General features: G+C 46.2%; 1 protein-coding gene across 2 annotated transcripts in view; it reads left to right on the top strand.

Moving 5' to 3' along the window:
* LOC127413173 (5-hydroxytryptamine receptor 4-like) overlaps window positions 1-26,306 on the top strand; it is a 189,584-nt gene that overhangs the window by 30,781 nt on the left and 132,497 nt on the right. For both annotated transcript variants that reach the window (XM_051650052.1, XM_051650053.1), the window contains exon 2: window positions 21,846-21,927. In XM_051650052.1, coding sequence (XP_051506012.1) covers window positions 21,869-21,927 — 59 coding nt within the window. In that variant the 5' untranslated portion in view covers window positions 21,846-21,868. The remainder of the gene's footprint in view (window positions 1-21,845; window positions 21,928-26,306) is intronic.

Raw genomic sequence — 26,306 nt, 5'->3', positions numbered from 1 at the left:
CAGATACTTCCTCGCAGAGAGGGAGAAAAGCCCGATGCAGCTCCGGTGCGTTCACGTTTGGTATCTTCGCAGTGTCCCACCAGAGATCTGCATAAGGCGCCGGACACGAGTTTTGCACCCCCTCAGAAGAATTGGGGTCCTCTAACATTCTTGCCATCATGGGCGTGTCTGCATAGGCGTTTGGATGTTGGACCAGCCCCTATTAAGTGGCCAGCAGGACACCAGAAGTGAGCTTGACAGACTTGCATTGAAACAAAGGGTGAGCCCCCATTCGGTGAACGAAATCAGGCCATACAGACATATCCATGTTGTTCCTATTTGCCCTTTGGACAGCATTGGGATGAGTTCGCCATTGTTAACGCCTCGAACACCCGACAGCCAGAATATAGTTGCACTGGGGAGTGAACCATAAAAAAACACATTCCGAATTCAGCCTCAGTCTCCATGACCAAGGGTCTCGAGACATGCATAACAGAATTCGATGTTCATCAAGGACACACAGTGAACATAAGCACCACATGTTGTCCCCCCATAAAGAATGCTGGGGCTGTTGTAGTGAACCAGTTTTCTAAAATATACATTCCCCCCAATGTTCATATATTTTTCCCCATTCAAAATACCAGGGAAAAGTTTATTCAGTCAGCATCCCTGCTGTAGATACATTTCAGGGTGCTCTTCTTTTATGCCTAAATACTATGAAAGCAAAAATATTATAAAATTCCCTTCAACCAGCCACAGTATTGGAGGAGCGAAGGCTTCCCTCCACTGTGCCGCTGGTTCTGGTGCAGTTGCTAAAACTATGCCAAGCATGCCATCTAGTGGTTACAAGTCATGCTGCAGGCAAGAGCCATGCATTAATCCCTCTGTCTTCCCGTCTGTCAGCTTGGCAGCAGCTGAAGAGCATTTCGAACTTGGTTTGATAAAGCATGGTTATGTAATTCAATTCAGGAAATTAATTCTCTCTTAGAAAAATGGGCAATAGAGAAGATTCCCCCTTCTCAGAGAGAATGCGTTTTTTACAGCCATTATGGCTTGCGTCCCATTCTGGTTTTGAGACATTTGAATTCCACTCTGATGAAATTTCAATTCAGAATGCTGATGCAGAAGCAAATAATGTCACAAGTGCAGCCAGGGGTCTGGTTTGTGACAACAGATTTGAAGGATGCTTATTTCCATATTAAGATTGCGCCAAAACACAGGTGCTTTCTCAGATTCACTTTCTGATCGGGATATCAGTTTTGTGTCCTTCCGTTCGGACTTTCACTGGCACCACGCACTTTCAAAAAATGCATGGATGCAGCTTTGACGCCTTTGAGGCCTCAGGGCATCCGCGTATTGAATTATCTTGACGACTGGTTGGTGCTAGCCTACTCGGAGACTTTGGCTGCCCAACACTGAGATGTCATTCTCAGCCATTTGAGCAATCTGGGGCTGTGTGTAAACTTAGACAAGAGTGTCCTGTTGCCAAGGTTTCTAGGAGTGGAGCTGTATTCGCGGGTGATGCAGGAGCGTCTGTTTCCAGTTTGCATTCTGTCATTCTGCCAGTGTCTAGCAATGTTCAGAGTTGGATGCTGTGGCAGGGCGGAGGGCGGGGCCGGGTCATGATTCCACACACCCGGCCCCTAATAAGGCTGATTAAACCTGAGAGGGATAAGGCCGACTGGAGATGGCAGTGCGACAGAGAGAGAGTGTGTCGCACTGCCATCTCTGGTCAGCCTTATCCCTCTCAGGCTTAATCAGCCCTGCCACAGATGCGTTCTCCCTGCGAGAACATTTCACAGGCTTTTGGGGCTCATGATCACTGCTTCCGCTGTCATTCCCCTGGGCATGTTGCATGCGAGACCTTTTCAGTGCTGGATGAACTCCACAAAGGGACTTCAACCACTTATGCATGCATTCCATCTCTTCAAAGTGATGCGTGTATGCTACCAAACACTGTTACCATGGAAACAGACCCGGCTTTTGATGTTGGGCATTCTGTTGGGACAGGTTTGTCACCGCAAAGTTATAATGACAGATGCCTCATCCATGGGTTGGGGCTCTGTATACGAGGGCCGTCCTGCCTATGGGGTTTGGATGGGCCAGCGGCAATATTGGCACATAAACTGTCTGGAGAGGTTCACGGTGCTGCTGCCATTAAATATTTTGCTCCCTGAGATTTAGGGCAGCCATGTCCTCATCCAGTTGGACAACAGGACAGTGGTGTCCTACATAAATCGCCAGGGAAGTGTGTGTTCTCATGCCATGCTGAGGCTGGCATGTCGCATTCTTCTGTGGGCATGGGACAATGTGCTGTCTCTACGAGCTGTGCATGTTCCGGGCCAGTTGAATTTGATGGTGGATCTCCTGTCCAGACAGGGCTTGATGACATTACAGTACATTACATTACAGAGAGTGGACATTGCATCCTCAGATTATGGAACAAATCTGGAGAAGGTTCGGCAGAGCGGAAGTGGACCTGTTCGCTTTGAGCAAACACACTGTCCTCTCTGGTTTCCCTCTCGTCCCCGGCACCGCTGGGCATCAATGTGTTGGTTCATCAGTGGCTGACAATGCATCTTTACGTGTTCTCACCGATCAGTCTGCTGCACACAGTTCTGCAGAGAGTTCAGGAGGATCGGGTTCGGCTTTTATTAGTGGCGCCATTTTGGCCATCTGAACTAGCCAGTGGCGTAAGTCAGAGCAATGGTTTGTGTGCTTTGGTGACCGCAACAGGGGTGTTTCGGTGTCCAAGCAAAGACTGTCTTATTGGCTTACTTATTTCAAGTGCTTATGAAGCGCACGGTTTACCTTCGCCTTCGGGTATTCGAGCCCATTCTACGAGGAGCATGGCATCCTCATAGGCTTGGCTAAATGTGCATCCTTGGAGGACATTTGTATGGTGGCAGGGAGGTCCTCTCTGTATATATATTTGTTAGATTTTATAATCCTACTTCCCAGGTTCTCTCTGTTGGAACAAGAGTAAACTCATAATTTTCTCTGTTTTATTCAGACATTTTAGCTTGCTCGGATAATGTACAGATTTTGCTGTTTTGTAAGGAAATTGGTACTTTTAATTCACCATTGTGGCATTCAACTGATCACAAAGTATAGTCAGGACATTACTGATGTAAAAATCAGCACCATCACTATTTGAAAAAATGCTATATTTGATCAAATCTAGACAGGCCCCATTTACAGCAGCCATCACTCCAACACCTTATCCTTGAGTAATCATGCTAAATTGCTAATTTGGTGCTAGAAAATCACTTTCCATTACATCAAACACTGCTGAAAGCTATTTGGTTTGTTAAATTAAGCTTAACATTGTCTTTGTGTTTGTTTTTGTGTTGCCACAGTATGCAATAGACTGGCAGGTCTTAAGGTCTTAAGGATGTAATTAGGTCAAAAATGGCAAAAAAGAAACGGCATTCTCTAGAAACTCATCAGTCAATCATTGTTTTGAGGAATGAATGATTTCATACAAAGGTGTACACTACAGTTTTCAAAGACAAAGGACAACTATTTCTAACAAGGACAGAAAGAGATGCGGAAGGCCAGATGTACAACTAAACAAGAGGATAAGTACATCTGAGTCTCTAGTTTGAGAAATAGACACCTCACATGTCCTCAGCTGGCAGCTTCATTGAATTCTACCCTCTTAACACCAGTTTCATGTACAAAAGTAAAGAGAAGAATCAGGGGTGCAGGCCTTATGGGAAGAATTGCAAAGAAAAAGCCACTTTTGAAACAGAAAAAGAAAAAGAAAAGGTTAGACTGGGCAAAGAAACACAGACATTGGACAACAGATAATTGGAAAAGAGTGTTATGGATCTTAAACCCATTAAGCTTTTGTGGGATCAGCTAGACTGTAAGGTGCGTGAGAAGTGCCCGACAAGACAGCCACATCTATGGCTAAGTGCTACAGGAAGCGTGGGATGAAATGTCACCTGAGTATCTGGCCAAACTGACAGCTAGAATGCCAAGGATCTGCAAAGCTGTCATTGCTGCACGTGGAGGATTTTTTGAAGAGAAAAACTCTTTAAAGTAGTTTAAGAAGTTCTGAACATTTTTTTTCAAATAGTAATAGTAATTTTTCACGTTATTAATGTCCTGACTATACATTGTGATCAGTTGAATGCCACTTTGGTGAATAAAAGTACCAATTTCTTTCCATAATATAAAAATCTGTACATTATTCCAAACTTTTGGCCGCCAGTGACAATTGGAACATATTTTCATACTGTATGTTCATATCAATTATTGCCTGGACTGTGTGTTTTAGGGGATTTTGTAAATCGCTTGCAAGTTTTCATTCTTTCATTTTTGTAAAATACAGTTCCACACTTTTTCAAAACTTTTCAAAGATGTTAGCCAATCATAACAGTGGGTGTGTCTTAAAGGTGAAGTACACATAAAACCAAGCGTTTCAGACAGAGGGCCAAAGACAGGGTTGGAAATGGTGAAGTAATACTGAAAAAAACTTTACTAACATCATAAGTGAACCTCAAGGAAGAAAATAAAATGTGCATGACATGACCCCTTTACATCTTACTACTGTCTAGAATCAGCTGAGATTTTAGAGAGATCTCATAGGTGATTTTTCTTTCCAATGGGCTTTTTCTACCACTCAAAGAGCTTACGTCACTGTGCAATAATTTGCTTCATGGAGTGGTTTAATATTTCCATCCTAAAGAGTGACAGATGCTAAAAGTGCTGTTTAGATTGTACCTGCTATTGTGGGAAATTCATCTCCAAGTGTTTATTTCCCATTACAGCACTCACCATTATTGATTGACTTAAAGGAAATTTTACATAACAAATTTTGAACAGACAGATGTCTGTGTGTTTTAGCACAACATTTCATTCGTATTCATTACATTCTGTAAAAAGTAAACAAACTACCTGTTAAAATTAAATGTTTTTGGCAAACGCTTCGTCTTGCTTTGTGAATTTCTTAACAAAATGCTCAGTGATTTACCATTAATAGTCACTCATTACTGAAAGTAACGCATTACATTGTAAGCAATTAATGGTTTAAGAAGCAAAGGGGTTCTAAAGTTTGGATGAAGTGCATTTGTTAATGGTGTGTAATTATTTTATCTTAAAATACTTTCTCCTATCCAAGCTTAATATGCAGAAACAACTAGAAGTAAGCCATTCATAGGTTAATTGCCCTTAAAATTGTGTGCCACTATTAATACATGGTCTGTCTGTTTGAGCATCTCGGCCAGCCAAACACAGCAGCTGATTGAATTTTGCAATTCCATTTGGTGATGCTAGTGGTGCAGAAATAACACACTTCACCTTTAAAGGATAATTTTTTTTTTTAAATGCGTAACTCTGCTGCCTTAATCTGAGCTATGCAGAGCACACCACCGACAAATGAATGGCCTTAAAAAATAGGATCCAGAGAAACGGTAGATGCACAGGTTTAAAAAGTAGATTCCCCAGATCAACATTAAACCCCAAATTTGCATTTAAATCAAATATGAAACTCCTCAGAGCATTGCATGGCCTAGTGATGAGGCTCATTTGAAAGAACCTTTCCCTGTTCTTATTACTCTCTCCATTACACTTAAAGCACTATACTGGGAGAACCTTAGGTGCTGGTGGTGACCCTCCTCACATCTGGGAGATGGTCTCTAGTGTTAATTCAATCTTCCCACTGGAGACTGCTGACTCAGTGAGACCTGTTTTTCTGAGATGGGGGAAAGTTTGAAAGACCCTCTCAGTTTTCAGTGGGTGGCTGAGTCAGCGCCTGACATCCAATGGATCCCTCAATTTTGAGCCAGAGAGATTGAGTGTACCTTGCGAGGAGTGGTATATCTGTGATCTGTGTAAAAGAATTTCCTGCCTCTCTGATTACTCTCTTGCACTACTGGAAAACAGGTGTTAAAGGAATAGTTCACCCAAAAATTAAAATTCTCTCATCATTTACTCACCCTCATGCCATCCCAGATGTGTATGACTTTCATCTGCAGAACACAAATGAAGATTTTTAGAAGAATATCTCTGCTCTGTAGGTCCATACAATGCAAGTGAATGGGTGCCAAAATGTTGACGATCCAAAAAGCACATAAAGGAAGCATACATGTAATCCATCCATCCGGTGGTTATGTTCATATCTTCAAAATATATATGATAGGTGTGGGTGAGAAACAGGTCAACATTTAAGTCATAAATGTTAATAAATTATACATAAAGCTATAAATTCTTCTCCCTGCCCAGTAGGGGGTGTATGCATGAAGAATGTGAATCACCAAAAACACATTAAGAAGAATGTGAAAGTGAAAGATAAAGTGGAGTTTGACTGAGCAGGGAGGAGAATTTAAAGTAAAAATTTACTAAAATATTGATGTGTTTCTCACCCACACCTATCAGATTGCTTCTGAAGACACTGATTTAACCACTGGAGTCTTATGGATTACTTTCATGCAGACATGTGTGATTTTTGGAACTTCAAAATATTGGCACCCATTCACTTGCATTGTACGGACCTACAGAGCTGGGATATTCTTCTAAAAACCTTCATTTGAGTTCTACTGAAGTAAGAAAGTCATACACATCTGGGATGGCATAAGGGTGAGTAAATTATGAGAGAATTTTCATTTTTTGGTGAACTATTCCTTTAAAAGCATCCATTCCAAACTTTTGGTGATAATGAAGAAAACATTAATAGGCTTTACTGACTTCAAGTCTGTGCTCATTGCTTTTATGAACACTGTTAAATTACCATTTTCACTTTATTAATGCACTTTCTTAATGATTCATCAGTGCACATTACTCCAATCCATTTACATTAATCTTTTATCAAAAAGATTTTTATCAAAAATGTTCCTTTTTCAACCCCTCCCCTTCAATCTTCTGACTCCATTGTGGGATATAATCAAATCTGATGGATAACATCAATTTGCAACCTACATTTCTTTCTCTTTGAACATCTTGTTTCACTCTGAAATCCATCCGATTGTGGGAGTAAAATCGCCAAGGGCGTCCCCCTGTGTTGACTGCACAGGCTCCACCGCAGCCCGCCCCTTCGGCCCGGCCCTGGCGTGGAGCCCACCACAGGAAGCAGACGCCACCCGTCTCGTGGCTGCCCAGAACCCGTGAAAGGCTTCAGAGCGCCCTTGAGACGGGCGACCCAGGGACTTGCATTTAATTGCACTTGCATGCCCAAGTGGCTGCAGTACTCAAGAGCTCAGCAAGAGTGGTTTCCTTGTTCCCTGGGTCACGTATCCGGTGTGCACGGCCGTCATCACGACCACCGTCCACCACTCTATTTGGCAGGTTTGGCGCTCCAGCGGCGGTCTCCCACCCCTGAGCGCCCAGCTGTGGCACAAATCAGCCCCCGATGTGACAGTCTCCACGGGTCACAAGGACAGGCCTCTTCCTACCCCGTCCCAGGCTGTTCCAGGGGTGGTCACAAGGAGCCAGGTAAGTGCTTCAATGTCCTTAGACTCAGCACGGCCACGACGTGGTGTGGCACCTCGAGCTCCGCTCCGCCGCGAGGCCCCACCTGCCGGTACGTCCGATGATGTTGTCCCTTTGGTCCCCCTTGCACGGAACTTGGATGCATGGCTTGCGCTTTCCAATCCGTCGCGAGGGCTGGTCCGGATCGTCCGACTCGGCTGCGTGATTCACTTCACCGGGCATCCACCCAGGTTCAGCGGTGTCCACTTCACCTTGGTGAAAGACGAAAACGCTGATACCTTGCGCGGAGATCGCTACCCTCCTACGGAAGGGCGCAATAGAATCTGTCCCTCCAGCCGAAATGAAGAAGGGGTTTTTCAGCCGGCGAGCGTCCGGCATCAAGATTGGTTCGCGGCAGTAGACCTGAAGGATGCGAACTTCCACGTCTCAATCCTTCCTCGACACAGACCCTTCCTGCGGTTTGTGTCCGAGAGTCAGGCGTATCAGTACAAAGTCCTCCCTTTTGGCCTGTCCCTGTCTCCTCGCGTTTTTACGAAGGTCGCAGAGGCTGCCCTTGCCCCGTTAAGGGAGGTGGGCATTCGCGTTCTCAACTATCTCGACGACTGGCTAATCCTAGCTCATTCTCGAGACATGTTGTGCACACACAGGGACCTGGTGCTCTCACACCTCAGCCGACTAGGGCTTCGGGTCAACTAGGAAAAGAGCAAGCTCCTCCCGGTTCAGAGCATCTCTTTTCTCGGTTTGGAGTTGGACTCAGTCTCCTTGACAGCGCACCTTACGAACGAGCGCGCCCAGTTGGTGCTGGCCTGTTTGAAGGCGTTCAAACAGAAAACAGCGTTTCCACTGAAACTTTTTCAGAGGCTCCTGGGGCATATGGCATCCTCGGCGGTGGCCACCCCGCTCGGGTAGATGCATATGAGGCCGCTTCAGCACTGGTTCCAGACCCGAGTCCCGAGATGGGCATGGTGCCACGGGACACGTCGCGTGGTCATCACGCCGGTCTGTCACCGTCTTTTCAGCCCTTGGACCGACCTCTCGTTTCTACGGGCAGGTGTTCCTCTAGAACTGGTCTCCAGGCACGTCGTGGTCACGACAGATGCCTCCAAAATGGGCTGGGGTGCTGTTTGCAACAGGCACACAGCCGCCGGCCTCTGGATGGGTCCGCGACTGCATTGGCACATCAGCTGCCTCGAGTTGTTGGCAATTCTGCTCGCCCTGCGGAGGTTTCGGCCATTGATCCAGGGCAAGCACGTGTTAGTTCAGACAGACAACATGGCAACGGTAGCATATGTCAACCACCAAGGCGGTTTGCGCTCTCGTTGTCGCAACTCGCCCGCCGTCTCCTCCTCTGGAGTCAAGCACTTCAAGTCGTTGAAAGCCACTCACATCCTGGGCAACCTCAACACTACAGCGGACGTGCTGTCACGACAGGTTACCCTCAGGGGAGAGTGGAGACTCCACCCTCAGGTGGTCCAGCTGATTTGGAGTCGATTCGACAGGCACAGGTGCACCTGTTCGCCTCCCAAGAATCCTCCCCACTGCCCGCTCTGGTACACCCTGACCGAGGCCCCCCTCGGCATAGACGCGCTAGCACACAGCTGGCCCCCTGGCATGCGCAAATATGCATTTCCCCCAGTGAGCCTGCTTGCACAGACCCTGTGCAAGGTCAGGGATGACGAGGAGCAGGTCGTCCTGGTAGCACCCTACTGGCCCGCCCAGACGTGGTGCTCGGACCTCTCACTCCCCGCGACAGCTCCCCCCTGGCGAATTCCCCTGAGGAAGGACCTTCTTTCTCAGGGACGGGGCATCATCTGGCACCCACGCCCAGACCTCTGGAATCTCCATGTCTGGCCCCTGGACGGGACGCGGAAGACCTAAGCGGTCTACCACCTGTGGTGGTAGACACGATCACTCGGGCTAGGGCCCCCTCTACGAGGCGCCTGTATGCCTTTAAATGCCGTCTGTTCGCTAAGTGGTGTTCTTCCCGTTGGGTAGACCCCCAGAGATGCGCAGTCGGATCAGTGCTTTCCTTCCTGCAGGAGAGGTTGGAAGGGAGGCTGTACCCTTCCACCTTGAAGGTGTACATTGCCGCCATAGCAGCACACCACGACGCAGTCGACGGTAAGTCCTTAGGGAAGCACGACCTGATCATCAGGTTCCTAAGAGGCACCAGGAGGCTGAATCCCTATAGACCCTTCCCTCATCGGACCTCTGTAGTTCTTCAGGGTCTACAGTGAGCCCCCTTTGAGCTTTTGCAGTCAGCCAGGCTTAAGGCACTCTCCTTGAAGACTGCCCTCCTGACTGCGCTCACTTCCATCAAGAGGGTAGGTGACCTGGAAGTGTTCTCTGTCAGCGAAACATGCCTGGAGTTCGGTCCAGGTTACTCTAACGTGATCCTGAGACCCTGACCGGTCTATATGCCCAAGGTTCCCACCACCCCTTTACGGACCAGGTGGTGAACCTGCAAGTGCTTCCCCAGGAGGAGGCAGACCCAGCCCTGTCGTCGCTGTGTCCGGTGCACACTTTACGCATCTATTTGGATTGCACGCAGAGCTTTAGAACCTCTGAGCAGCTCTTTGTCTGCTTTGGTGCACAGCGGAAAGGAAGCGCTGTCTCCAAGCAGAGGATTGCCCACTGGCTCATTGACGCCATAACTATGGCATATGTCGCCTAGGACATGCCGCCCCTGGTAGGGCTACCAGCCCATTCTACCAGGGGTGTAGCGGCTCCCTGGGCCCTGGCCAGGGGTGCCTCTAACAGACATTTGCAGATCAGCGGGCTGGGCAACACCCAACACCTGTGCAAGGTTCTACAACCTCCGGGTGGAACCGGTTTTGTCCCAGGTAGTGGCACGCAACACAAGCGGATAAGCCCGGGATAGCTGCCCGGGTGTATCACTTGCACATAGCGCCTTCCACCTCCCTTGGAGCTGAAGAACGTGCACCATTAATTCCCAGTAGTGTTCATAAACTTTGTTTCCTGGTTGACTTCCTCCGAGCCCTGTGGCAGTCGAGTTTTCGGAGAGACTCGCTGCCGGCCCAGTACACGCGCTAACTAAGAGTCCTGTTCTGGGGTAGGTGCTCTGCATGTGGCGGTTCCCTGTAAGGCTAACCCCTTGCGATGTATATCTTCCGCTAATTCCCTGCTGGCAAACTGCGTCTTCCTTGGGCAGAACCCCTCTGCCCCAGTCTCCATGTTTGTAGTAACTCCTCCCCCATTGGGCAGGATCTACCTTGAAGGCTCTCCACATGGTTGGAAAGACCATGTGACGTATACTTCCACTTAAATATCGCCCCCCCTCTCTTTGGGCGAGGTGTGGTCTCTGCGGTGTCTTCCCCTTGGGAGGGACACCCCCCAACTAGACCTGGCGGCCCAGTCGTATAATCCCCCTTCTTTTTTAGGGAGTGGAAAAAGAGAATGGGAAAAGAGGCCACAACTGGGTTAAGCCTGTCTCTATCTTTGGGTAGTCGACTTGTCCCCAAAAAGGGCCGTTCGACACTCATAAATATGTTGGGGGAGGTTACGTGTCGACCTGGTGTGCTGGCTATGAGGCACACAGTAGTCTGCCCACCACACACCGCCAGTTCACGTAACACAGTTCAGCCAATTGTGGCGTTTCGTATAGGGACCCCTAGTGTCTCTACATCGACACAACGTCGAGTGAGTGACAGATAGGGAACGTCATGGTTACTTGTGTAACCTTCGTTCCCTGATGGAGGGAACAAGACGTTGTGTCCCTCCTGCCACAACACTGAACTACCCGCTGAAATGGCCGGAACTTATATCGGTTCCTCAGCATAAAACCTGAATGAGTGGTTGCATATCAGCTCCTTTTATACCCGTATGTCCAGGGGAGTGGCAGACAAATACCACTCGCCAATTTTCATTGGCCTTTTATCAAAGACCAGAGGTGTCTCGGGCTCCCAAGAGTGACCCCTAGTGTCACTACATCGACACAACATCTCGTTCCCTCCATCAGGGAACGGAGGTTACACAAGTAACCATGACGTTTTGCAGCTTATTCTGGCCAGGAACTGACCGCTTAGAAAGGAAAGGGCCATTTGACCAACATGCAAAATGGCCAACCACAGTTCTTTCTTTTTACATTTTATGTAAATCTGAAATCAGATATATTGAGGGAAAATATTTTATTCAGGTGTATTTAAGGCATGCCATCTGAGGCTGAAACTACATCCTGCAGTTGAAACTTGAGAAAGATAATGACAGAAAGAAGCAAACTTTCACCACCACAATCATCCTCTTCCATATCTGTTCACATAGGACATTGATCACAGCAAAAAAATGAAATATTATTATTTTTCCAGTGTCACCTAACAGTAGCAATGACACCTCCACCTCTTACATCTTTATATCCTGTAAATCATCCGCATGTCCTCTGTGAATGTTCTGCACTCTTTGAAAGTTATAACAAAGAATATGTTTAATTAAATTGATATGTTTGATTTTGACTACATCAGGTCTCAATATTTGCTTATGAGTACAAGTGTAAATGATGAGGTCTCTTTTTATTCTCTCCATTTGTACAAGACACTCTAATACTAGAAAGCCCCTTGGAGGCCAAACACATTTTGTAGCTTTTCAGATTTAATAAACATCAGGTTTATTTAATTTCCTAATTTTAAATGGGTTTTGAAGTAACTTGCAAGCAAAAATGAATCGAATGATACTTGGAGTGAGACAGACATGTTGTGTTTTATGACTTTGGCAGGTCTTGTGTTCTGTTGAAAGTAATGCCAGTTGGCAAGCTATTTCAGGTGCTGTTAGCTGCAGTATTTATTACTTTTATTAGATTGTGTCACACCTAATTTATACTGTTTGTACATGTAGCAGTCGAAGCACACTAATTTAAACCTGACAGTGATGATTGCACTTGTGGTCTTAAATGGGTGTCGTTCCAGTACAGAAACTTGACTCTCTTCCAGGGTTAATCTAGTTTTGCATTTTCAAATTTGTTTTTATTTTAATACTGCTTTCAGATTTACTTTACATTTCAGTTTAGTTTCAGCAATGGTTTTCTATTTCTTTATATTCAAGCTTCAGTTTTATATTTGCATTTAATCATTTAGCTGGCATTTTCATAGCTGGCATATTTATTTTTTTACTTTATTAAAGTTTAAGGCAAGTGCCTATGTTTGTGGTCCATTGAATTGCTAAATAATTTTAGTTCATTTTATAATCATAGTTGAGTAATCAGTTGAGAAACTAACAGAACGTTGTCTGATATTAGATTTTTTAGGTCTACAATTAGCAGGACCTTTGAGGAAAGTTTTACACAGGAATCAGAATAATGGGAAACAATGTATCATCTCAATGTATTTAATTTTTTTGTGTGGAACTGGTTGTTTATTTTCTCAGGAGAATGTAAAAGATAGTCTGAGCACCAACCAGGAGACTTGTATCCCGTCTAGAGGTTTAACATCCTTGTTGGTGGGCTCCTGCTGGAATTCTCCTCCAAGGCATAGCTGAGAACGATGAGAATCCCACCAGCCCAGCCACGTTTCAATTTACCAGAACCCCCCCCAACCTCTCTCTCTCTCTCTCTCTTTCTCTCTCTCTCTCTCTCTCTCTCTTTCTGTGCTTCATTGTGGGCATGCTTCCCAACTGCAGTGGTGCTGTTATTGCACCAGCATGGATTTATACATCTGTGTGTGTGGCAACCCAAAAGCTTATTGCAGTTACAAATCTCTTTGCTTCAAATGTGACAGAAAACAGGAGGCATTTCATATGACAGGGAGCTCTCTCCAGCGAAATAATCAAACCTCTCATATGTGCCTTCATAACTTTCAAGAGCTTATAATTCTGACCAACCACGGCATACGTCTTGGTTACTGATGTAACTTCTGTTCCCTGATGGAGGGAACGAGACATGTCGATGTAGTGACACTAGGGGTTCGCTCTTGAGAGCCCCAATCACCTTTGCTTTAATCAGGAAAGGCCAGTGAAAATTGGCGAGTGGAATTTGCATGCCACTCTCCGCCCCGGACATACGGGTATAAAAGGAGATGGTGTGCACCACTCATTCAGAGTTGTGCTGAGGAGCCGAGAGAGAGTCCCGGTCATGTCAGCGGTCGGTTCAGCGCCGCGGCAGGAGGGACACAATGTCTCGTTCCCTCCATCAGGGAACAGAGGTTACATCAGTAACCAAGACATTCCCTGTCTGTCACTCACTCGATGTTGTGGTTTATGTACACCACAGTCGCTGTGTTGTCCGTCTGGACCAACATGTGCTTGCCCTGAATCAAAGGCCGAAGCCTCCGCAGGGCCAGCGATACTGCCAGCAACTCTAGGCAGTTCATGTGCCATTGCAGGTGGGGCCCTTTCCAGAGCCCCGATACTGCCTGCCCTTGCACACAGCGCCCCAGCCAGAATTCGAGGCAACTGTCATGACCACGACGGGAACCCCTGCCCATAGAAACGTCAGGTCTGAACAAGGACTGAAAGTTTGATGGCACCGAGGCATGATAGTAACGCCATGCCAACCGCAGGACTCGAGTCTGTAACCAGGTGCTGGAGCGGTCTCATATGCATTAACCCAAGGGGGAGTACCGCCGCCGAGGATGCCATATGTCCCAGGAGCCTCTGAAATTGTTTCACCGACTGTGCATGCTCGTTCGTAAGGCGTGCCATCAGGGTGACCGAGTCCAACTCCATACCGAGAAAAGAGATGCTCTGTGCCTAGGAAAGCTTGCTCTTTTCCCAGTTGACCTGAAGCTCCAGTCGGTCGAGGTGCCAAAGCACAAGGTCCCTGTGCGCACACAATAGATCTTGCGAGTGAGCTAGGATCAGCCAGTCATCGAGATAATTGAGAATGCAAATGCCCTTCTCCCTCAGCTGGGCCAGGGCAGCCTCTGCGACTTTCGTAAAGACCGAAAGGGAGGACCTTGTACTGGTATGCTCGTCCCTCGAAGGCAAACCAAAGAAAGGGTCTGTGTCAAGGAAGGATCGATACGTGAAAGTACGCGTTCTTCAGGTTGATGGCCGTGAACCAATCCTGATGTTGTACAGACGTCAGGATGCGCTTCTGCGTCAACATCTTGAATGGAAGACTGTGTAAGGCTCTGTTCAAGGCATGCAGATCCAGGATTGGGTGCAACCCCCCCTCTTGGGCACGATAAAATAAGGGCTGTAAAAGCCTTGTATGACTCGTCTAAGGGGATCGGTTCTATCGCTCCCTTCACCAGAAGGGTGGCGACCTCCGCCCAAAGGACTGAGGCATACTCGCCTTGCACTGCGGTGGAGAGGACGCAACTGAACCTGGAAGGCCGTCTGGCAAACTGGATCACGTAGCCAATCCGGAATGTCCTGATGAGCCATCGCGACGGGCTGGGAAGCGCTAACTAGGCTTCCAGCCTTTGCGCTAATGGCACCAGGGGGACGATTGGATTTATCATGCCCAGGGTGGGTGGTTTGCGGCAAGGCAGAGCAGACGCCCTACTGGGAGGATCATCCAGGGGAGGCGTGCTGCTCCGCGAGCCCACAATGGTGACTTGGAAGGGAGCCTTGGACGGTTCCTCCAGGTGGCTGCGCCCTACGGGCTCGACATATCCCTTAGCCGCTCCGCCGTTGAGGGTAGTTAGGGCGGACGAGCCGGCGAAGCGTGTACGGACAGAGAAAGTTGCCTTCCACGACTTCGTGCACTTCCGGGAAGAAGGGCACTGGGGTGGGGTGCGGCCGTGAGTCGCGCTTCAAGCCCAGAAACCAATCATCTAGCCACGAGCGCTCAGGGCAGGGCCGAGGGTTCCACTCAAGCCCGATGTTCGCGGCCACCCCGGCAAGCATGGCTGCCAACTCAGCGTCTGCCTCATCCTGAGCTCTACCGCCCCAGAGTGGGAGCTCAGAAGATTCGTCCGCTTCCGAAAGCAGATGCCCACCCTCTGATGCTGCAACCGATAACTCATCCTCGTCGTTAGCCCTGAATGAGATATTAAATCCGCCCTGAGGCGGACCGCCTGCCTTGCTCGTGAAATCTACCTGGCAGAATGAGCGTGCTGGGGCCTGGGAGGTCCACGGGGATTGAGCTGGCGGAAACACTCCCATATCCACATCCAGATTGCCTACGGCGCTCGCCAACGCAGCCGCCTGAGTTTGCACCCAGGACAGACCGGGTTGGGAAGCAGCCGCTGTGGCTCTCTGCTTCACGAAGAAGGAAGAGAGCCGCGACCGTAACGTTCTCATGGGCATGTTCTCACAGTGAGAACATGACCCCTCCACGAAAGCTGCCTCGGCGTGCTGGCGACCCATGAACTCGAGACAGATCTCATGGCCATCCATGGCATGCCTGTGTATGCGTGCACAGTTATATGGAATATACTTTGACAGGCTTGTGTTTGACTGTACATAGATGCTGAGTCAAAATGGAAGTATACCTAGGGCTTTAAGGGGATTACTTACCATGGCAACAAATGGATATAACACGGAAGGAATTGTCAGTCACTGTACATCTGAAATTATATATATAATCTGATGTATACGGGCCTGTGGCATTTTAGACTCAAGGCCAGTAGATTTCTGAATACGTCCGAAATTCAGTGGTTTATACAGGAGTCTACTGGTCCGGATACAGCTTTTTTCATACAGTGTAGGTTTGGATGAGGAACAGACTGCGTATCATAGAGATTTTAGAGATGATTTGGATAATGATTTACATTTTGGTATGTTTCTCAAAAATATATATCTCTTATGGCTTCAAAAGACTTCTATAGCGCACAAGTCGATGGCCCCTGATCACTGTATGGTTTTACTGTATGAAAAAGAGAAGTGTGGACATACTGCTAAACATCTCCTTTTGTATTCCATGGTAGAAAGTTTGGAATGGCATGAGGGTGAGTAAGAAACTATAAATATTTGCAAGAGATTACGTCACATTTAAGCAGTACAAAGTTAAGACAAAACAGTAGACGGCGACCTCCAGTGTCAACAAAGTAAACCCAGGACAGTCAAGCAGTTGAACTTGCCAAGCTTTAAATTGACTATGAGTTAAACTTGGTTTCAAATATGGCTATTAAAGTGTTGCATAAGCCTTGAATTTATTGTCTATGTATTGCACTGGAACTTACATTAACTCTGCATTCTCCACACCTACCTGCAAACAGCAATGTTTGTTAAGTAATTAAGTTAAACCAAAAACAATTGAGGTTTTAAGAAGCCCCATCCTTTAATTCTTTCCTATTTACTTTGGTAGCATGTGTTCAATGTTTTCATATAAATAAGCTTCTGAGAGCATCTGTAATTTTACCCTCCTCTTTGACACATGACAACAACAGCAATAAATTTCCTTCACCACATTACAGTCGGTATCTCACATTGTTCCTGGGGTTAATAGATAACACACATGATATGCTGAATATATTTTCCTTCCTTTTAAACTTAGGCTTGACCCAATTTCTTTGTGCAGCTATTTTTGTCATCTGTGTAAAGAAAGAACAACAGCACAACACAACACACCAAATCATCAGAACAGCCTGTGTAAAATCAACAAGTGTTGTGATTTGGATGGGTTATGTGGTAAAATACACTGCAAAAAATCCTTAAACTTCTGAGACCAAAGCATGACTACTGTGTGCATTTTCCATTTCCCTTTTTTGTTTTAGTAGCTTTTTTGAGTTTAGTAGCGCCAAAAAAAATTAAAATAAATAACACATTTTGAAAAAATAGTTTTCCTAAAAATATATGGCAACATGTGGACAGTGGGACTAAGTTGTGTAATTTTAAATAATACCAAGCTATAGAAAGTCTATCAATTTTTGTCTTTTTTTTTTTTTTTTTTATCAAATCACTTTTATTATGTCTCAAATCAAAATCAAATCAAATCACTTTATTGTCACACAGCCATATACACAAGTGCAATGGTGTGTGAAATTCTTGGGTGCAGTTCCGATCAACATAGCAGTCGTGACAGTGATGAGACATACGCCAATCTACAATAAACATCAAATTAACACAACACAATTTAAACATCTGTTATACATAATTAAACTCGACTTAAAACATCAAATTAACACAGCACAATTTAAACATCTGTTATACATAATTAAACTCGACTTAAAACATCAAATTAACACAGCACAATTTAAACATCTGTTATACATAATTAAACTCGACTTAAAACATCAAATTAACACAGCACAATTTAAACATCTGTTATACATAATTACACAACTTAAAACATCAAATTAACACAACACAATTTAAACATCTGTTATACACAATTACACTCAACAATATACAATAATAACATACATTGCACAGTATACAATATGCTGTTTTTGTTTTTTGTTTTTTTTTTGTTTTTTACTATATAGATACTATATAGATACACATTATTCAATAAAAATTAAAATATATATGAAAAAAGTATATATATAGAATGTACAGTATTGTACTGTATTGACATTCAGGCTGTCGGTTGATAGTCAGTTGTTAAGAGAGACATAATATAATGACAGTAATATAATTTATGACAGTCCGGTGTGAGATAAAAGAGTAATAAAGTGCAGGGATGATGTATTTTGATCGTGGGAGATCAAGAGTTCAGAAGTCTGATTGCTTGGGGGAAGAAGCTATCATGGAGTCGGCTGGTGCGTGTCCTGATGCTGCGATACCGCCTACCTGATGGTAGCAGTGAGAACAGCCCATGGCTCGGGTGGCTGGAGTCTCTGATGATCCTCCGAGCTTTTTTCACACACCGCCTTGTATATATTTCCTGGAGGGAGGGAAGCTCACCTCCGATGATGTGTTTGGCAGTTCGCACCACCCTTTGCAGTGCTTTGCGGTTGTGGGCAGTGCTATTGCCGTACCAGGCGGAGATGCAGCCAGTCAGGATGCTCTCCACAGTGCAGGTGTAGAACCGTGTGAGGATGTGGCGGTTCATTCCAAACTTCCTCAGCCGTCTCAGGAAGAAAAGGCGCTGATGAGCCTTCTTCACAACGACTTCAGTGTGGACGGACCATGTGAGTTCCTCAGTGATGTGGACACCCAGGAACTTGAAGCTGCTGACTCTCTCCACTGGTGCCCCATTGATGGTGATGGGACTGTGTTCTCTGTCTTTTCTTCTGAAGTCCACCACAAGCTCCTTTGTCTTACTGACGTTGAGGGAGAGGTTGTGCTCCTGACACCAGTGTGTCAGAGTGTGCACCTCCTCTCTGTAGGCTGTTTCATCATTGTCAGTGATCAGACCTACCACCGTCGTGTCATCAGCAAACTTAATGATGGCATTGGAGTTATGTGTTGCCACACAGTCATGTGTGTACAGGGAATACAGTAGTGGGCTGAGAACACAGCCCTGCGGGGCTCCAGTGTTGAGGGTCAGTGATGAGGAGATGTTGCTGCCTATTCTAACCACCTGGCGTCTGCTTGACAGGAAGTCCAGGATCCAGCTGCACAGCGAGCTGTTTAAGCCCAGAGCCCGGAGTTTCTCATCTAGCTTGGAGGGCACTATGGTGTTGAATGCTGAGCTGTAGTCTACAAACAGCATTCTCACATAAGTGTTCTTTTTTCCAGGTGGGAGAGAGCAGTGTGTATTGTAGATGCAATGGCATCATCAGTGGAGCGGTTGTTACGGTAAGCAAACTGCAGCGGGTCAAGATTGAGTGGTAATACAGAGCAGATGTAATCTCTGATTAGTCTCTCAAAACATTTGCTGATGATGGGGGTCAGAGCAACAGGACGCCAGTCATTTAAACAAGTTATTTTCGATTGTTTTGGAACAGGCACAATGGTGGATGTTTTAAAGCATGTGGGGACTACAGACAAAGAGAGGGAGAGGTTGAAAATGTCCGTAAAAACACCAGCCAGCTGGTTCGCGCACGCTCTGATGACGCGGCCCGGAATGCCGTCTGGACCCGCGGCTTTGCGGATATTCACCCGTCGGAATGATCGGGTTACATCCGCTACAGAGACGGAGAGTGAACTAACCTCTGTAGCTTCGGCCGTGAGAGCTCTCTCCGCGAGGGCGGTGTTATTTCCCTCGAAACGAGCATAAAAAGTATTTAGCTCATCTGGGAGAGAGGCAGCGGTGTTCATGGCGGAGTTTTTATTCCCTTTAAAGTCCGTGATGATGTTAATTCCCTGCCACATGCTTCTAGAGTTGGTGGTGTTAAACTGTCCTTCAATCTTACTCCTGTACTGGCGTTTTGCTGTTTTGATAGTTTTTCGGAGGGCATAACTGGCTTGTTTATGCTCCTCCGCGCTCCCGGAATTAAAAGCGGAGGTCCGCACATTAAGTGCTGCGCGAACATCGCTGTTGATCCACGGCTTCTGATTCGGATAGATTCGCACAGTTCTGGTCGGAATCACTTCCTCTACACACGTTCTGATGAAGCACATTACGCTATCAGCGTAAAGCTCGATGTCGTCATCAGAGGCGGACCGGAACATCTCCCAGTCCGTGCGATCAAAACAGTCTTGTAGCGTAGAGTCTGATTGGTCCGACCAGCACTGGATCGTTCTGAGGGTGGGTGTTTCCTGTTTCAGTTTCTGCCTGTAAGCGGGCAGAAGCAGAATGGAAGAGTGGTCCGATTTTCCAAATGGTGGGCGGGGGAGGGATTTGTAGCCATCCCGGAACGGAGAGTAGCAATGGTCCAAAACCCGGTCCCCTCGTGTGTTGAAACTAATGTGCTGGTGATATTTTGGTGCGACTGATTTTAAACTGGCTTTATTAAAGTCCCCGGTCACAATGAACGCGGCCTCAGGGTGCGCGGTTTCCTGCTCACTTATACTCCCATACAGTTCCTTGAGTGCCTGGTCTGTGTCGGCTTGTGGGGGAATGTACACAGCAGTGATAATGACCGCTGTGAATTCCCTCGGTAGCCAGAATGGTCGACACAGAAGCATAAGAAATTCCAGATCAGGAGAACAGAAAGACTTGATAGAATGTATGTTCCTCTGATCGCACCAGGATTTGTTGATCATAAAACATACACCACCTCCTCTAGTTTTACCTGAGAGGTCTTTCGCTCTGTCCGCTCGGAGCATGGAAAACCCCGCGGGTTCAATGGCTGAGTCTGGAATCTCCGCAGACATCCAAGTTTCCGTAAGGCAGATAACGCAGCAGTCCCTCGTCTCTCGTTGGAAAGAGATACGCGCTTTCAGCTCGCAGAGCTTGTTATCCAGAGACTGAACATTTGCCAGTAGAATAGTGGGTAGCGGGGGTCGATTTGCGCGGCGTCTTACTCTGATGAGAACGCCGGCTCTGTTTCCCCTTTTCCTCCTGCGTTTCCGCGGCCGTGCTGCCCAGACAAAGGGCTCCGCTTGCGTGTTTGTAAACAGCGGGTCGGCATTGAGGAATGTGAAGTCCGGTTTACGGTGTGAGATCGCTGAGCCAATGTCCAAAAGTGTTTGTCTGTCGTAGACAATAAGGCAGGCAACATCCAAGACAAGAAACATAAGAATTGTAAACAAAACAAACAAACCATTGCTAAGTTGTGTCGGAGCTCGCAACGCAGCAGCCATACTCGGCGCCATCTTGAGTCCAAAAGATCTCCACTTATGGAGAGTAGATACCAATACTCCACCAATACTCCACTTATGTCTCCACATAATATTGGTTGGTTATTGATGTTTTTGAGGCATTTCACACATTACATCAGAAATTAGCATAATTAATTCTGGAGTGAATGCACATAGCTGCATATGAAAGCTATAGGATCCTCCCTTGCTCCCTATTTAGTAAATGACTTAACCTCCAGTGTATTGTCTGTCTGCACTGGTCTCAGAACAGTTCGTAATGCACCTTATTTTCATCCTAACTCCATATAAAGCCTCTGAAAGCAACATTTTTCATCTTTTGGATGAACCCATTGATTCTCAATGTGAAAATGCACAGTAAATATAGGATTTCTAAGGAAAAAATGTGCTATGTTACACATTAGTGTATATTGTGTTTAGCATTGTGGCGTTTTGTGGTAAATCGCTCAAATTTTAAAAATGGCATATTAGATGATACTAGAGACTCTAATCTTTTGACAGTTTTCAATGTAAAATCTTACCAGATGTAGTTTTGTTGGCATTTCTTCCAAAGACAAATTCTGATGTGATCAGTGCCATGTTGTTTTGTCACATCACTCGAAAGTTTAACCCTTTACTAACTGAGTTCAGTTGATTTAATTTAATTGAAATTATGCGTTGGGTATAGCGAAGCCAAAATACAACATCCACGCATGTGTATGCAGGGCAGCACAAGGTTAAAACAAGATACAAGATTTACTTGAGAAGCAAAATTGTTTAAGAAATTAAGAGAACTAATCTTGATCTTGAACTAATTCTATCGGCAAATTGTTTCTTGGTTTAAGCATAAACCTTGCTAAATTTTGTTAGATTTATAAACAAGACAAAAACACTGAAGAAAATGACTTTGGTAATTGAGATTCTTGACCATGCGATCACCATAACCTCTGTTTCTCCTTGTTCTCCAGGGTCGATTTGCATCTATGGGCACATGAATCTGAGTTCCACCGGCCAGATGCCTGAGATGGAGGAAGTAGATACCAATGAGAGGTAAGAGCACCTCCACCATCATCTGTCTTTTCCCTAACATGTTATAGCCAACCTTGAGGCCAAAGTTAGCTTATAAATAGAACTGGTTCATGCATAAATGATTTAAAAGCATTTTAACCCTGTCCGGGGACTTTGCAGGAATTCACTCAAATGGCACAACAGTGACATACTACTATAAGTTCACCTCAGTGACCTGCTTTTTCTAAATGTCACTGCTGTAAATATGACTGGTTCCCTCAAGAATCCAAAGGAATGTGAGCTTTATGGGACTGCTGGGGAAGCTACTTCAGGAATAGGGGGACTTGAAGGTCTCCAGAGAGGTTGGGACTGTTTGCTCAGCAGAACAGAGGAAATATGGTCTTCCTTTGTTGGCATCAACTTTCTCCATTCCTGTATCTGCTTACATTTTCCCCAAACCCTCAGTTAATATCCTGTAACATCACTGGAGTCTCAGCATTAAACAAAACAGTAATGACAGTTATAAATAGCGTTATGTGTGCATTGCTCATGGAAGTGTCTTCATGTTGTTGTCAGGTCTGCTGCTGTCAGTAAAATGTTATGCCATTTAAACATTGTTGCTGTTTACATTCAAGGTGCCGACTCGGAGTAAAACAATTCCAATAACCAATATTCTATCACTATGATTGGCTGATATTAATTTTTTTATTTTATATTCTCCCAGTTTGGAATGCCCAATTCCCACTGCTTAGTAGGTCCTCGTGGTGGCGCGGTTACTCACCTCAATCCAGGTGGCGGAGGACAAGTCTCAGTTGCTGAGACTGAGACAGTCAATCCGCGCATCTTATCACGTGGCTCGTTGTGCGGAGACTTTGCATGTGGAGGCTCATGCTACTCCCCATGATCCACGCACACCTTACCACGTGCCCCATTGAGAGCAAGAACCACTAATCGCGACCACGAGGAGGTTACCCCATGTGACTCTAGCTTCCCTAGCAACCAGGCCAATTTGTTTACTTAGGAGACCTGGCTGGAGTCACTCAGCACACCCTGGATTCGAACTCGCGACTCCAGGGGTGGTAGTCAGTGTCAACACTCGCTGAGCTACCCAGGCCCCCATGATTGGCTGATATTTATTAGATTTTTTTTATTTTTATTTTTATTTTTTTTTTTGACCAATGATTTGATTAATTTTTTTAAAGTATTTTTAGATGAGGCATGCAGTCTAACTTGCACACTCATGTTCATCAAGTATACTCAGATTTGTACAGTATTTGCATCTTTGTTTGATGTTTAGGTTTTACATTGTTACACCCTTGTGCAGTTTCTTTTCCACTCTGTCTAACTGTACAGCCATTACTTTTGAAAATGGACATTTTAATCTTTTCTTACACATTTAATATTTATAATATTTATGTTTTTTCATTTTTACAGAATTCATTACACCCCTAGTGCTGATGGTATAAATTTCACTGCTGAATGTGAAAACAAAAAAGAAAGAAAACTAGAATTGCATTTCCAGAAGGAAATAGCAGTGCTTGCAAGGCAGCAAAAGAAATGGTGTAACCTAGGTTTTAGGTAAGCTTAGGTTTTAGGCTTTGGTTCTGCGTCATTTTGAAATTTAGCACACAGTTTGTTTTAGCTGCACACAAGAATCAACACATAGTCAGTGTGCCATATAAAGGTAACTGTAAATGGATAAATAAAAACGAAACTAGGCTAATTATAATTTAGTATTTCAATAACTGTAAGAATAGAGACTAGTCTCAATTGTGTATGCAAATATTTGTCATTTACATTCTATCAATGTAAATCAATACATTGATAGATTTTCAAACTTTAATTTAAAAAGTATAAAGTAAAACCTATAAGTAAAAAGTAAAACACCTAAGACAAAAAAGTTTGAATGGAGTCTGTACATTAAGCAGTTCAGGCTGAATTAATTACAGAAGTGTAACACTGTACATAGAGGTTTAGAACACCAACCATAATGTTTCAGGAAGATCAACAGAGTGCTGCCTTGGAAGCACTGTAATTAAAAGAGAAAGAGAGATTTATTCAGGTACAGTGCAATTCTTACAACCCCCAGTAAAAGCCTAATGTATGGTAAAGCTAGATGCTCCGGCAGCCATCTAGCTCTTGGCGAGTCTGAAATCTAGCGTGTCTAACAATGCTGTCAGATACCCCATTGAGGAAATGCAGCACCCCAGTCTGAGTGTGTGATCATCACTGTACCCGCATGAACGCATTGTCTCTCAAAACATTTTAATTCATACCGGCAAGCATCACTGATCACAGAGTGCCGGATATCACTATAAACCACATGGATTTATACCACATTCCCTCCTTTCAGTTGCTTATCAGCCATATGTCCCTGTTTCAGAGGAATTATGCAGTCCTTATCCCTCTGTGAGCACTCCTCTTGAAGAATATCTCCAGAGTATCTTGGAAGTGCTGTACTTTATGCTTAGAGGAAGACAGCAGATGTTTTTCAATGTCTGTGCCATGTTCAGATGAGGAATTCTTTGATGTAGTATTTTAAGACTGCCATCACTGGGGTAACGTTATCCAGAGCAGTAATTAATAGTAGTTCCCTATCTGTCACTCACTCGATGTTGGTGTCGATGTAGTGACACTAGGGGTCACTCTTGGGAGCCCGAGACACCTCTGGTCTTTGATAAAAGGCCAATGAAAATTGGCGAGTGGTATTTGCATGCCACTCCCCCGAACATACGGGTATAAAAGGAGCTGGTATGCAACCACTCATTCAGATTTTCTCTTCGGAGCTCTTCTCTTCGGAACGGTCATGCTCACTGAGCTGAATACTACTGTTCATTCACCTCTGCTGGATCTGACGGCGCATTTCAGCGGCTTCTCCCTCCTCTGCACTGGTGCACTGCAGAGAACGCCCCTGGGCGCTTCGGCAGAAAAACTAGAGAGTATATTTTCTGAAAGAGCATTTTTCCCCTCTAAAAGAGTATATATTTCTCTAAAAGAGCGCACACACGGAACGTCTTTTTAAAGACGCGTCTTTTTAAAGATGCTTTTCCAATTGTGTGTTATTCCTGGTTGTGCTCATTATCTCTCACCTTCTAACGGTCACGATCACTGTCTTTCGTGTCTGGGCACTGCTCACTCGGAGACATCGTTTGTGGATGGTCATGTTCTCATTGCGAGAATATGTCCATGGCAACGTTGCGGTCGCGGCTCGCCTTCGTAAGAAAGCGAGCCACCCCAGAGGCTCCCGCCTCGGTCCTTTTACCCACGGGTTTGAGGCCAGCGCAGCTAGCACTGGGGGCGATTTGGGGACCCCAATGGGACCGCCTCTGCCGGGTATCCCCCCGCAGACCTCCCATTCCCCAGCATGCTCGTCTGCTCCGATCGGGCTTCCGGGTGAGTCCACCGGCTCGTCTCACGGTGAGTTCGACCTCTTATTCGGAGCCCGAGAAAGTAATGAGCTCTCGAGCGCAGCATCGGAGAGCGGGCTCGTCCAGTCGGAAGCCTCAGCTGGGCTCCTCCCTTCGGGGTTGATCGCCCAGTCACAGGCTAACGCGGAGATGACGACATGCTTTCCCGGGCAGCCGCGAGCGTCGGTTAGAGTGGATTTCACCACTCTTCCCTGAACCCTCGCGGCTCGGTGATTGGTTCCTGGGCTAGCGGCGCCGCTCAAAGCCACCCCCGCCCCGTTCCTTTCTTCCCAGAAGTGCATGAAGAGCTGACAAGGTCGCGGGAGGCACTTTTTACTGCCCGGTCCCGATCTTTTCAGCTTCCCCGCTCTCACTACCCTCGATGGTGGGGCGGCCAAGGGTTATTCAGCAATCCCCCGGTGGATAAAGGCGCTCGTGGTGCACCTATGCCCGCAGAGCGCCGCCACCTGGCACAGGTGCCCAAAGCCCCCGTCCAAGGCCTGTAGGTTTACGTCGTCTCTGACGGCCAAGGCCTACGGTGCCGCTGGACAAGCCGCCTCCGCCCTGCACGCCATGGCTCTCCTACAAGTCTGCCAAGGCGCTAAAGGAACTGCACGAGGGTAGTTCCGCCCCGGGATTGATGCAGGAACTGCGCTCGGCGACCGACCTCGCTCTCCGAGCGACGGAGGTCACGGCGTGGTCTCTCAGGTGGAAGATGGCTACACTAGTGGTCCAGGAGCACCACCTTTGGCTCAACCTGGTCGAGATGGGTGAGGCCGACAAGACACGATTCCTTGCTGCCCCCATTTCCCAGGCGGGCCTGTTCGGCGACACCGTCGAGGACTTTGCCCAGCAGTTCTCGATGGTAGAGCAGTAGATGGATGCTAGCCGGCTTATCCTGCCCCGGCGCGGCTCAAGATCCCACACCCCATCTACTCATTGCCTAGGGCGTCCCCCTGCGGTGACTGCACCGGCTCAGCCGCAGCCCGCCCCTTCGGCCTGGCCCCAGCGTGG

This window comes from Myxocyprinus asiaticus, chromosome 22, assembly GCF_019703515.2.
Source record: "Myxocyprinus asiaticus isolate MX2 ecotype Aquarium Trade chromosome 22, UBuf_Myxa_2, whole genome shotgun sequence".
Taxonomy (NCBI): domain Eukaryota; kingdom Metazoa; phylum Chordata; class Actinopteri; order Cypriniformes; family Catostomidae; genus Myxocyprinus; species Myxocyprinus asiaticus.
The sequence above is the reverse complement of the archived record's forward strand: the minus strand, read 5'-3'. Positions and strand labels throughout refer to the sequence as shown.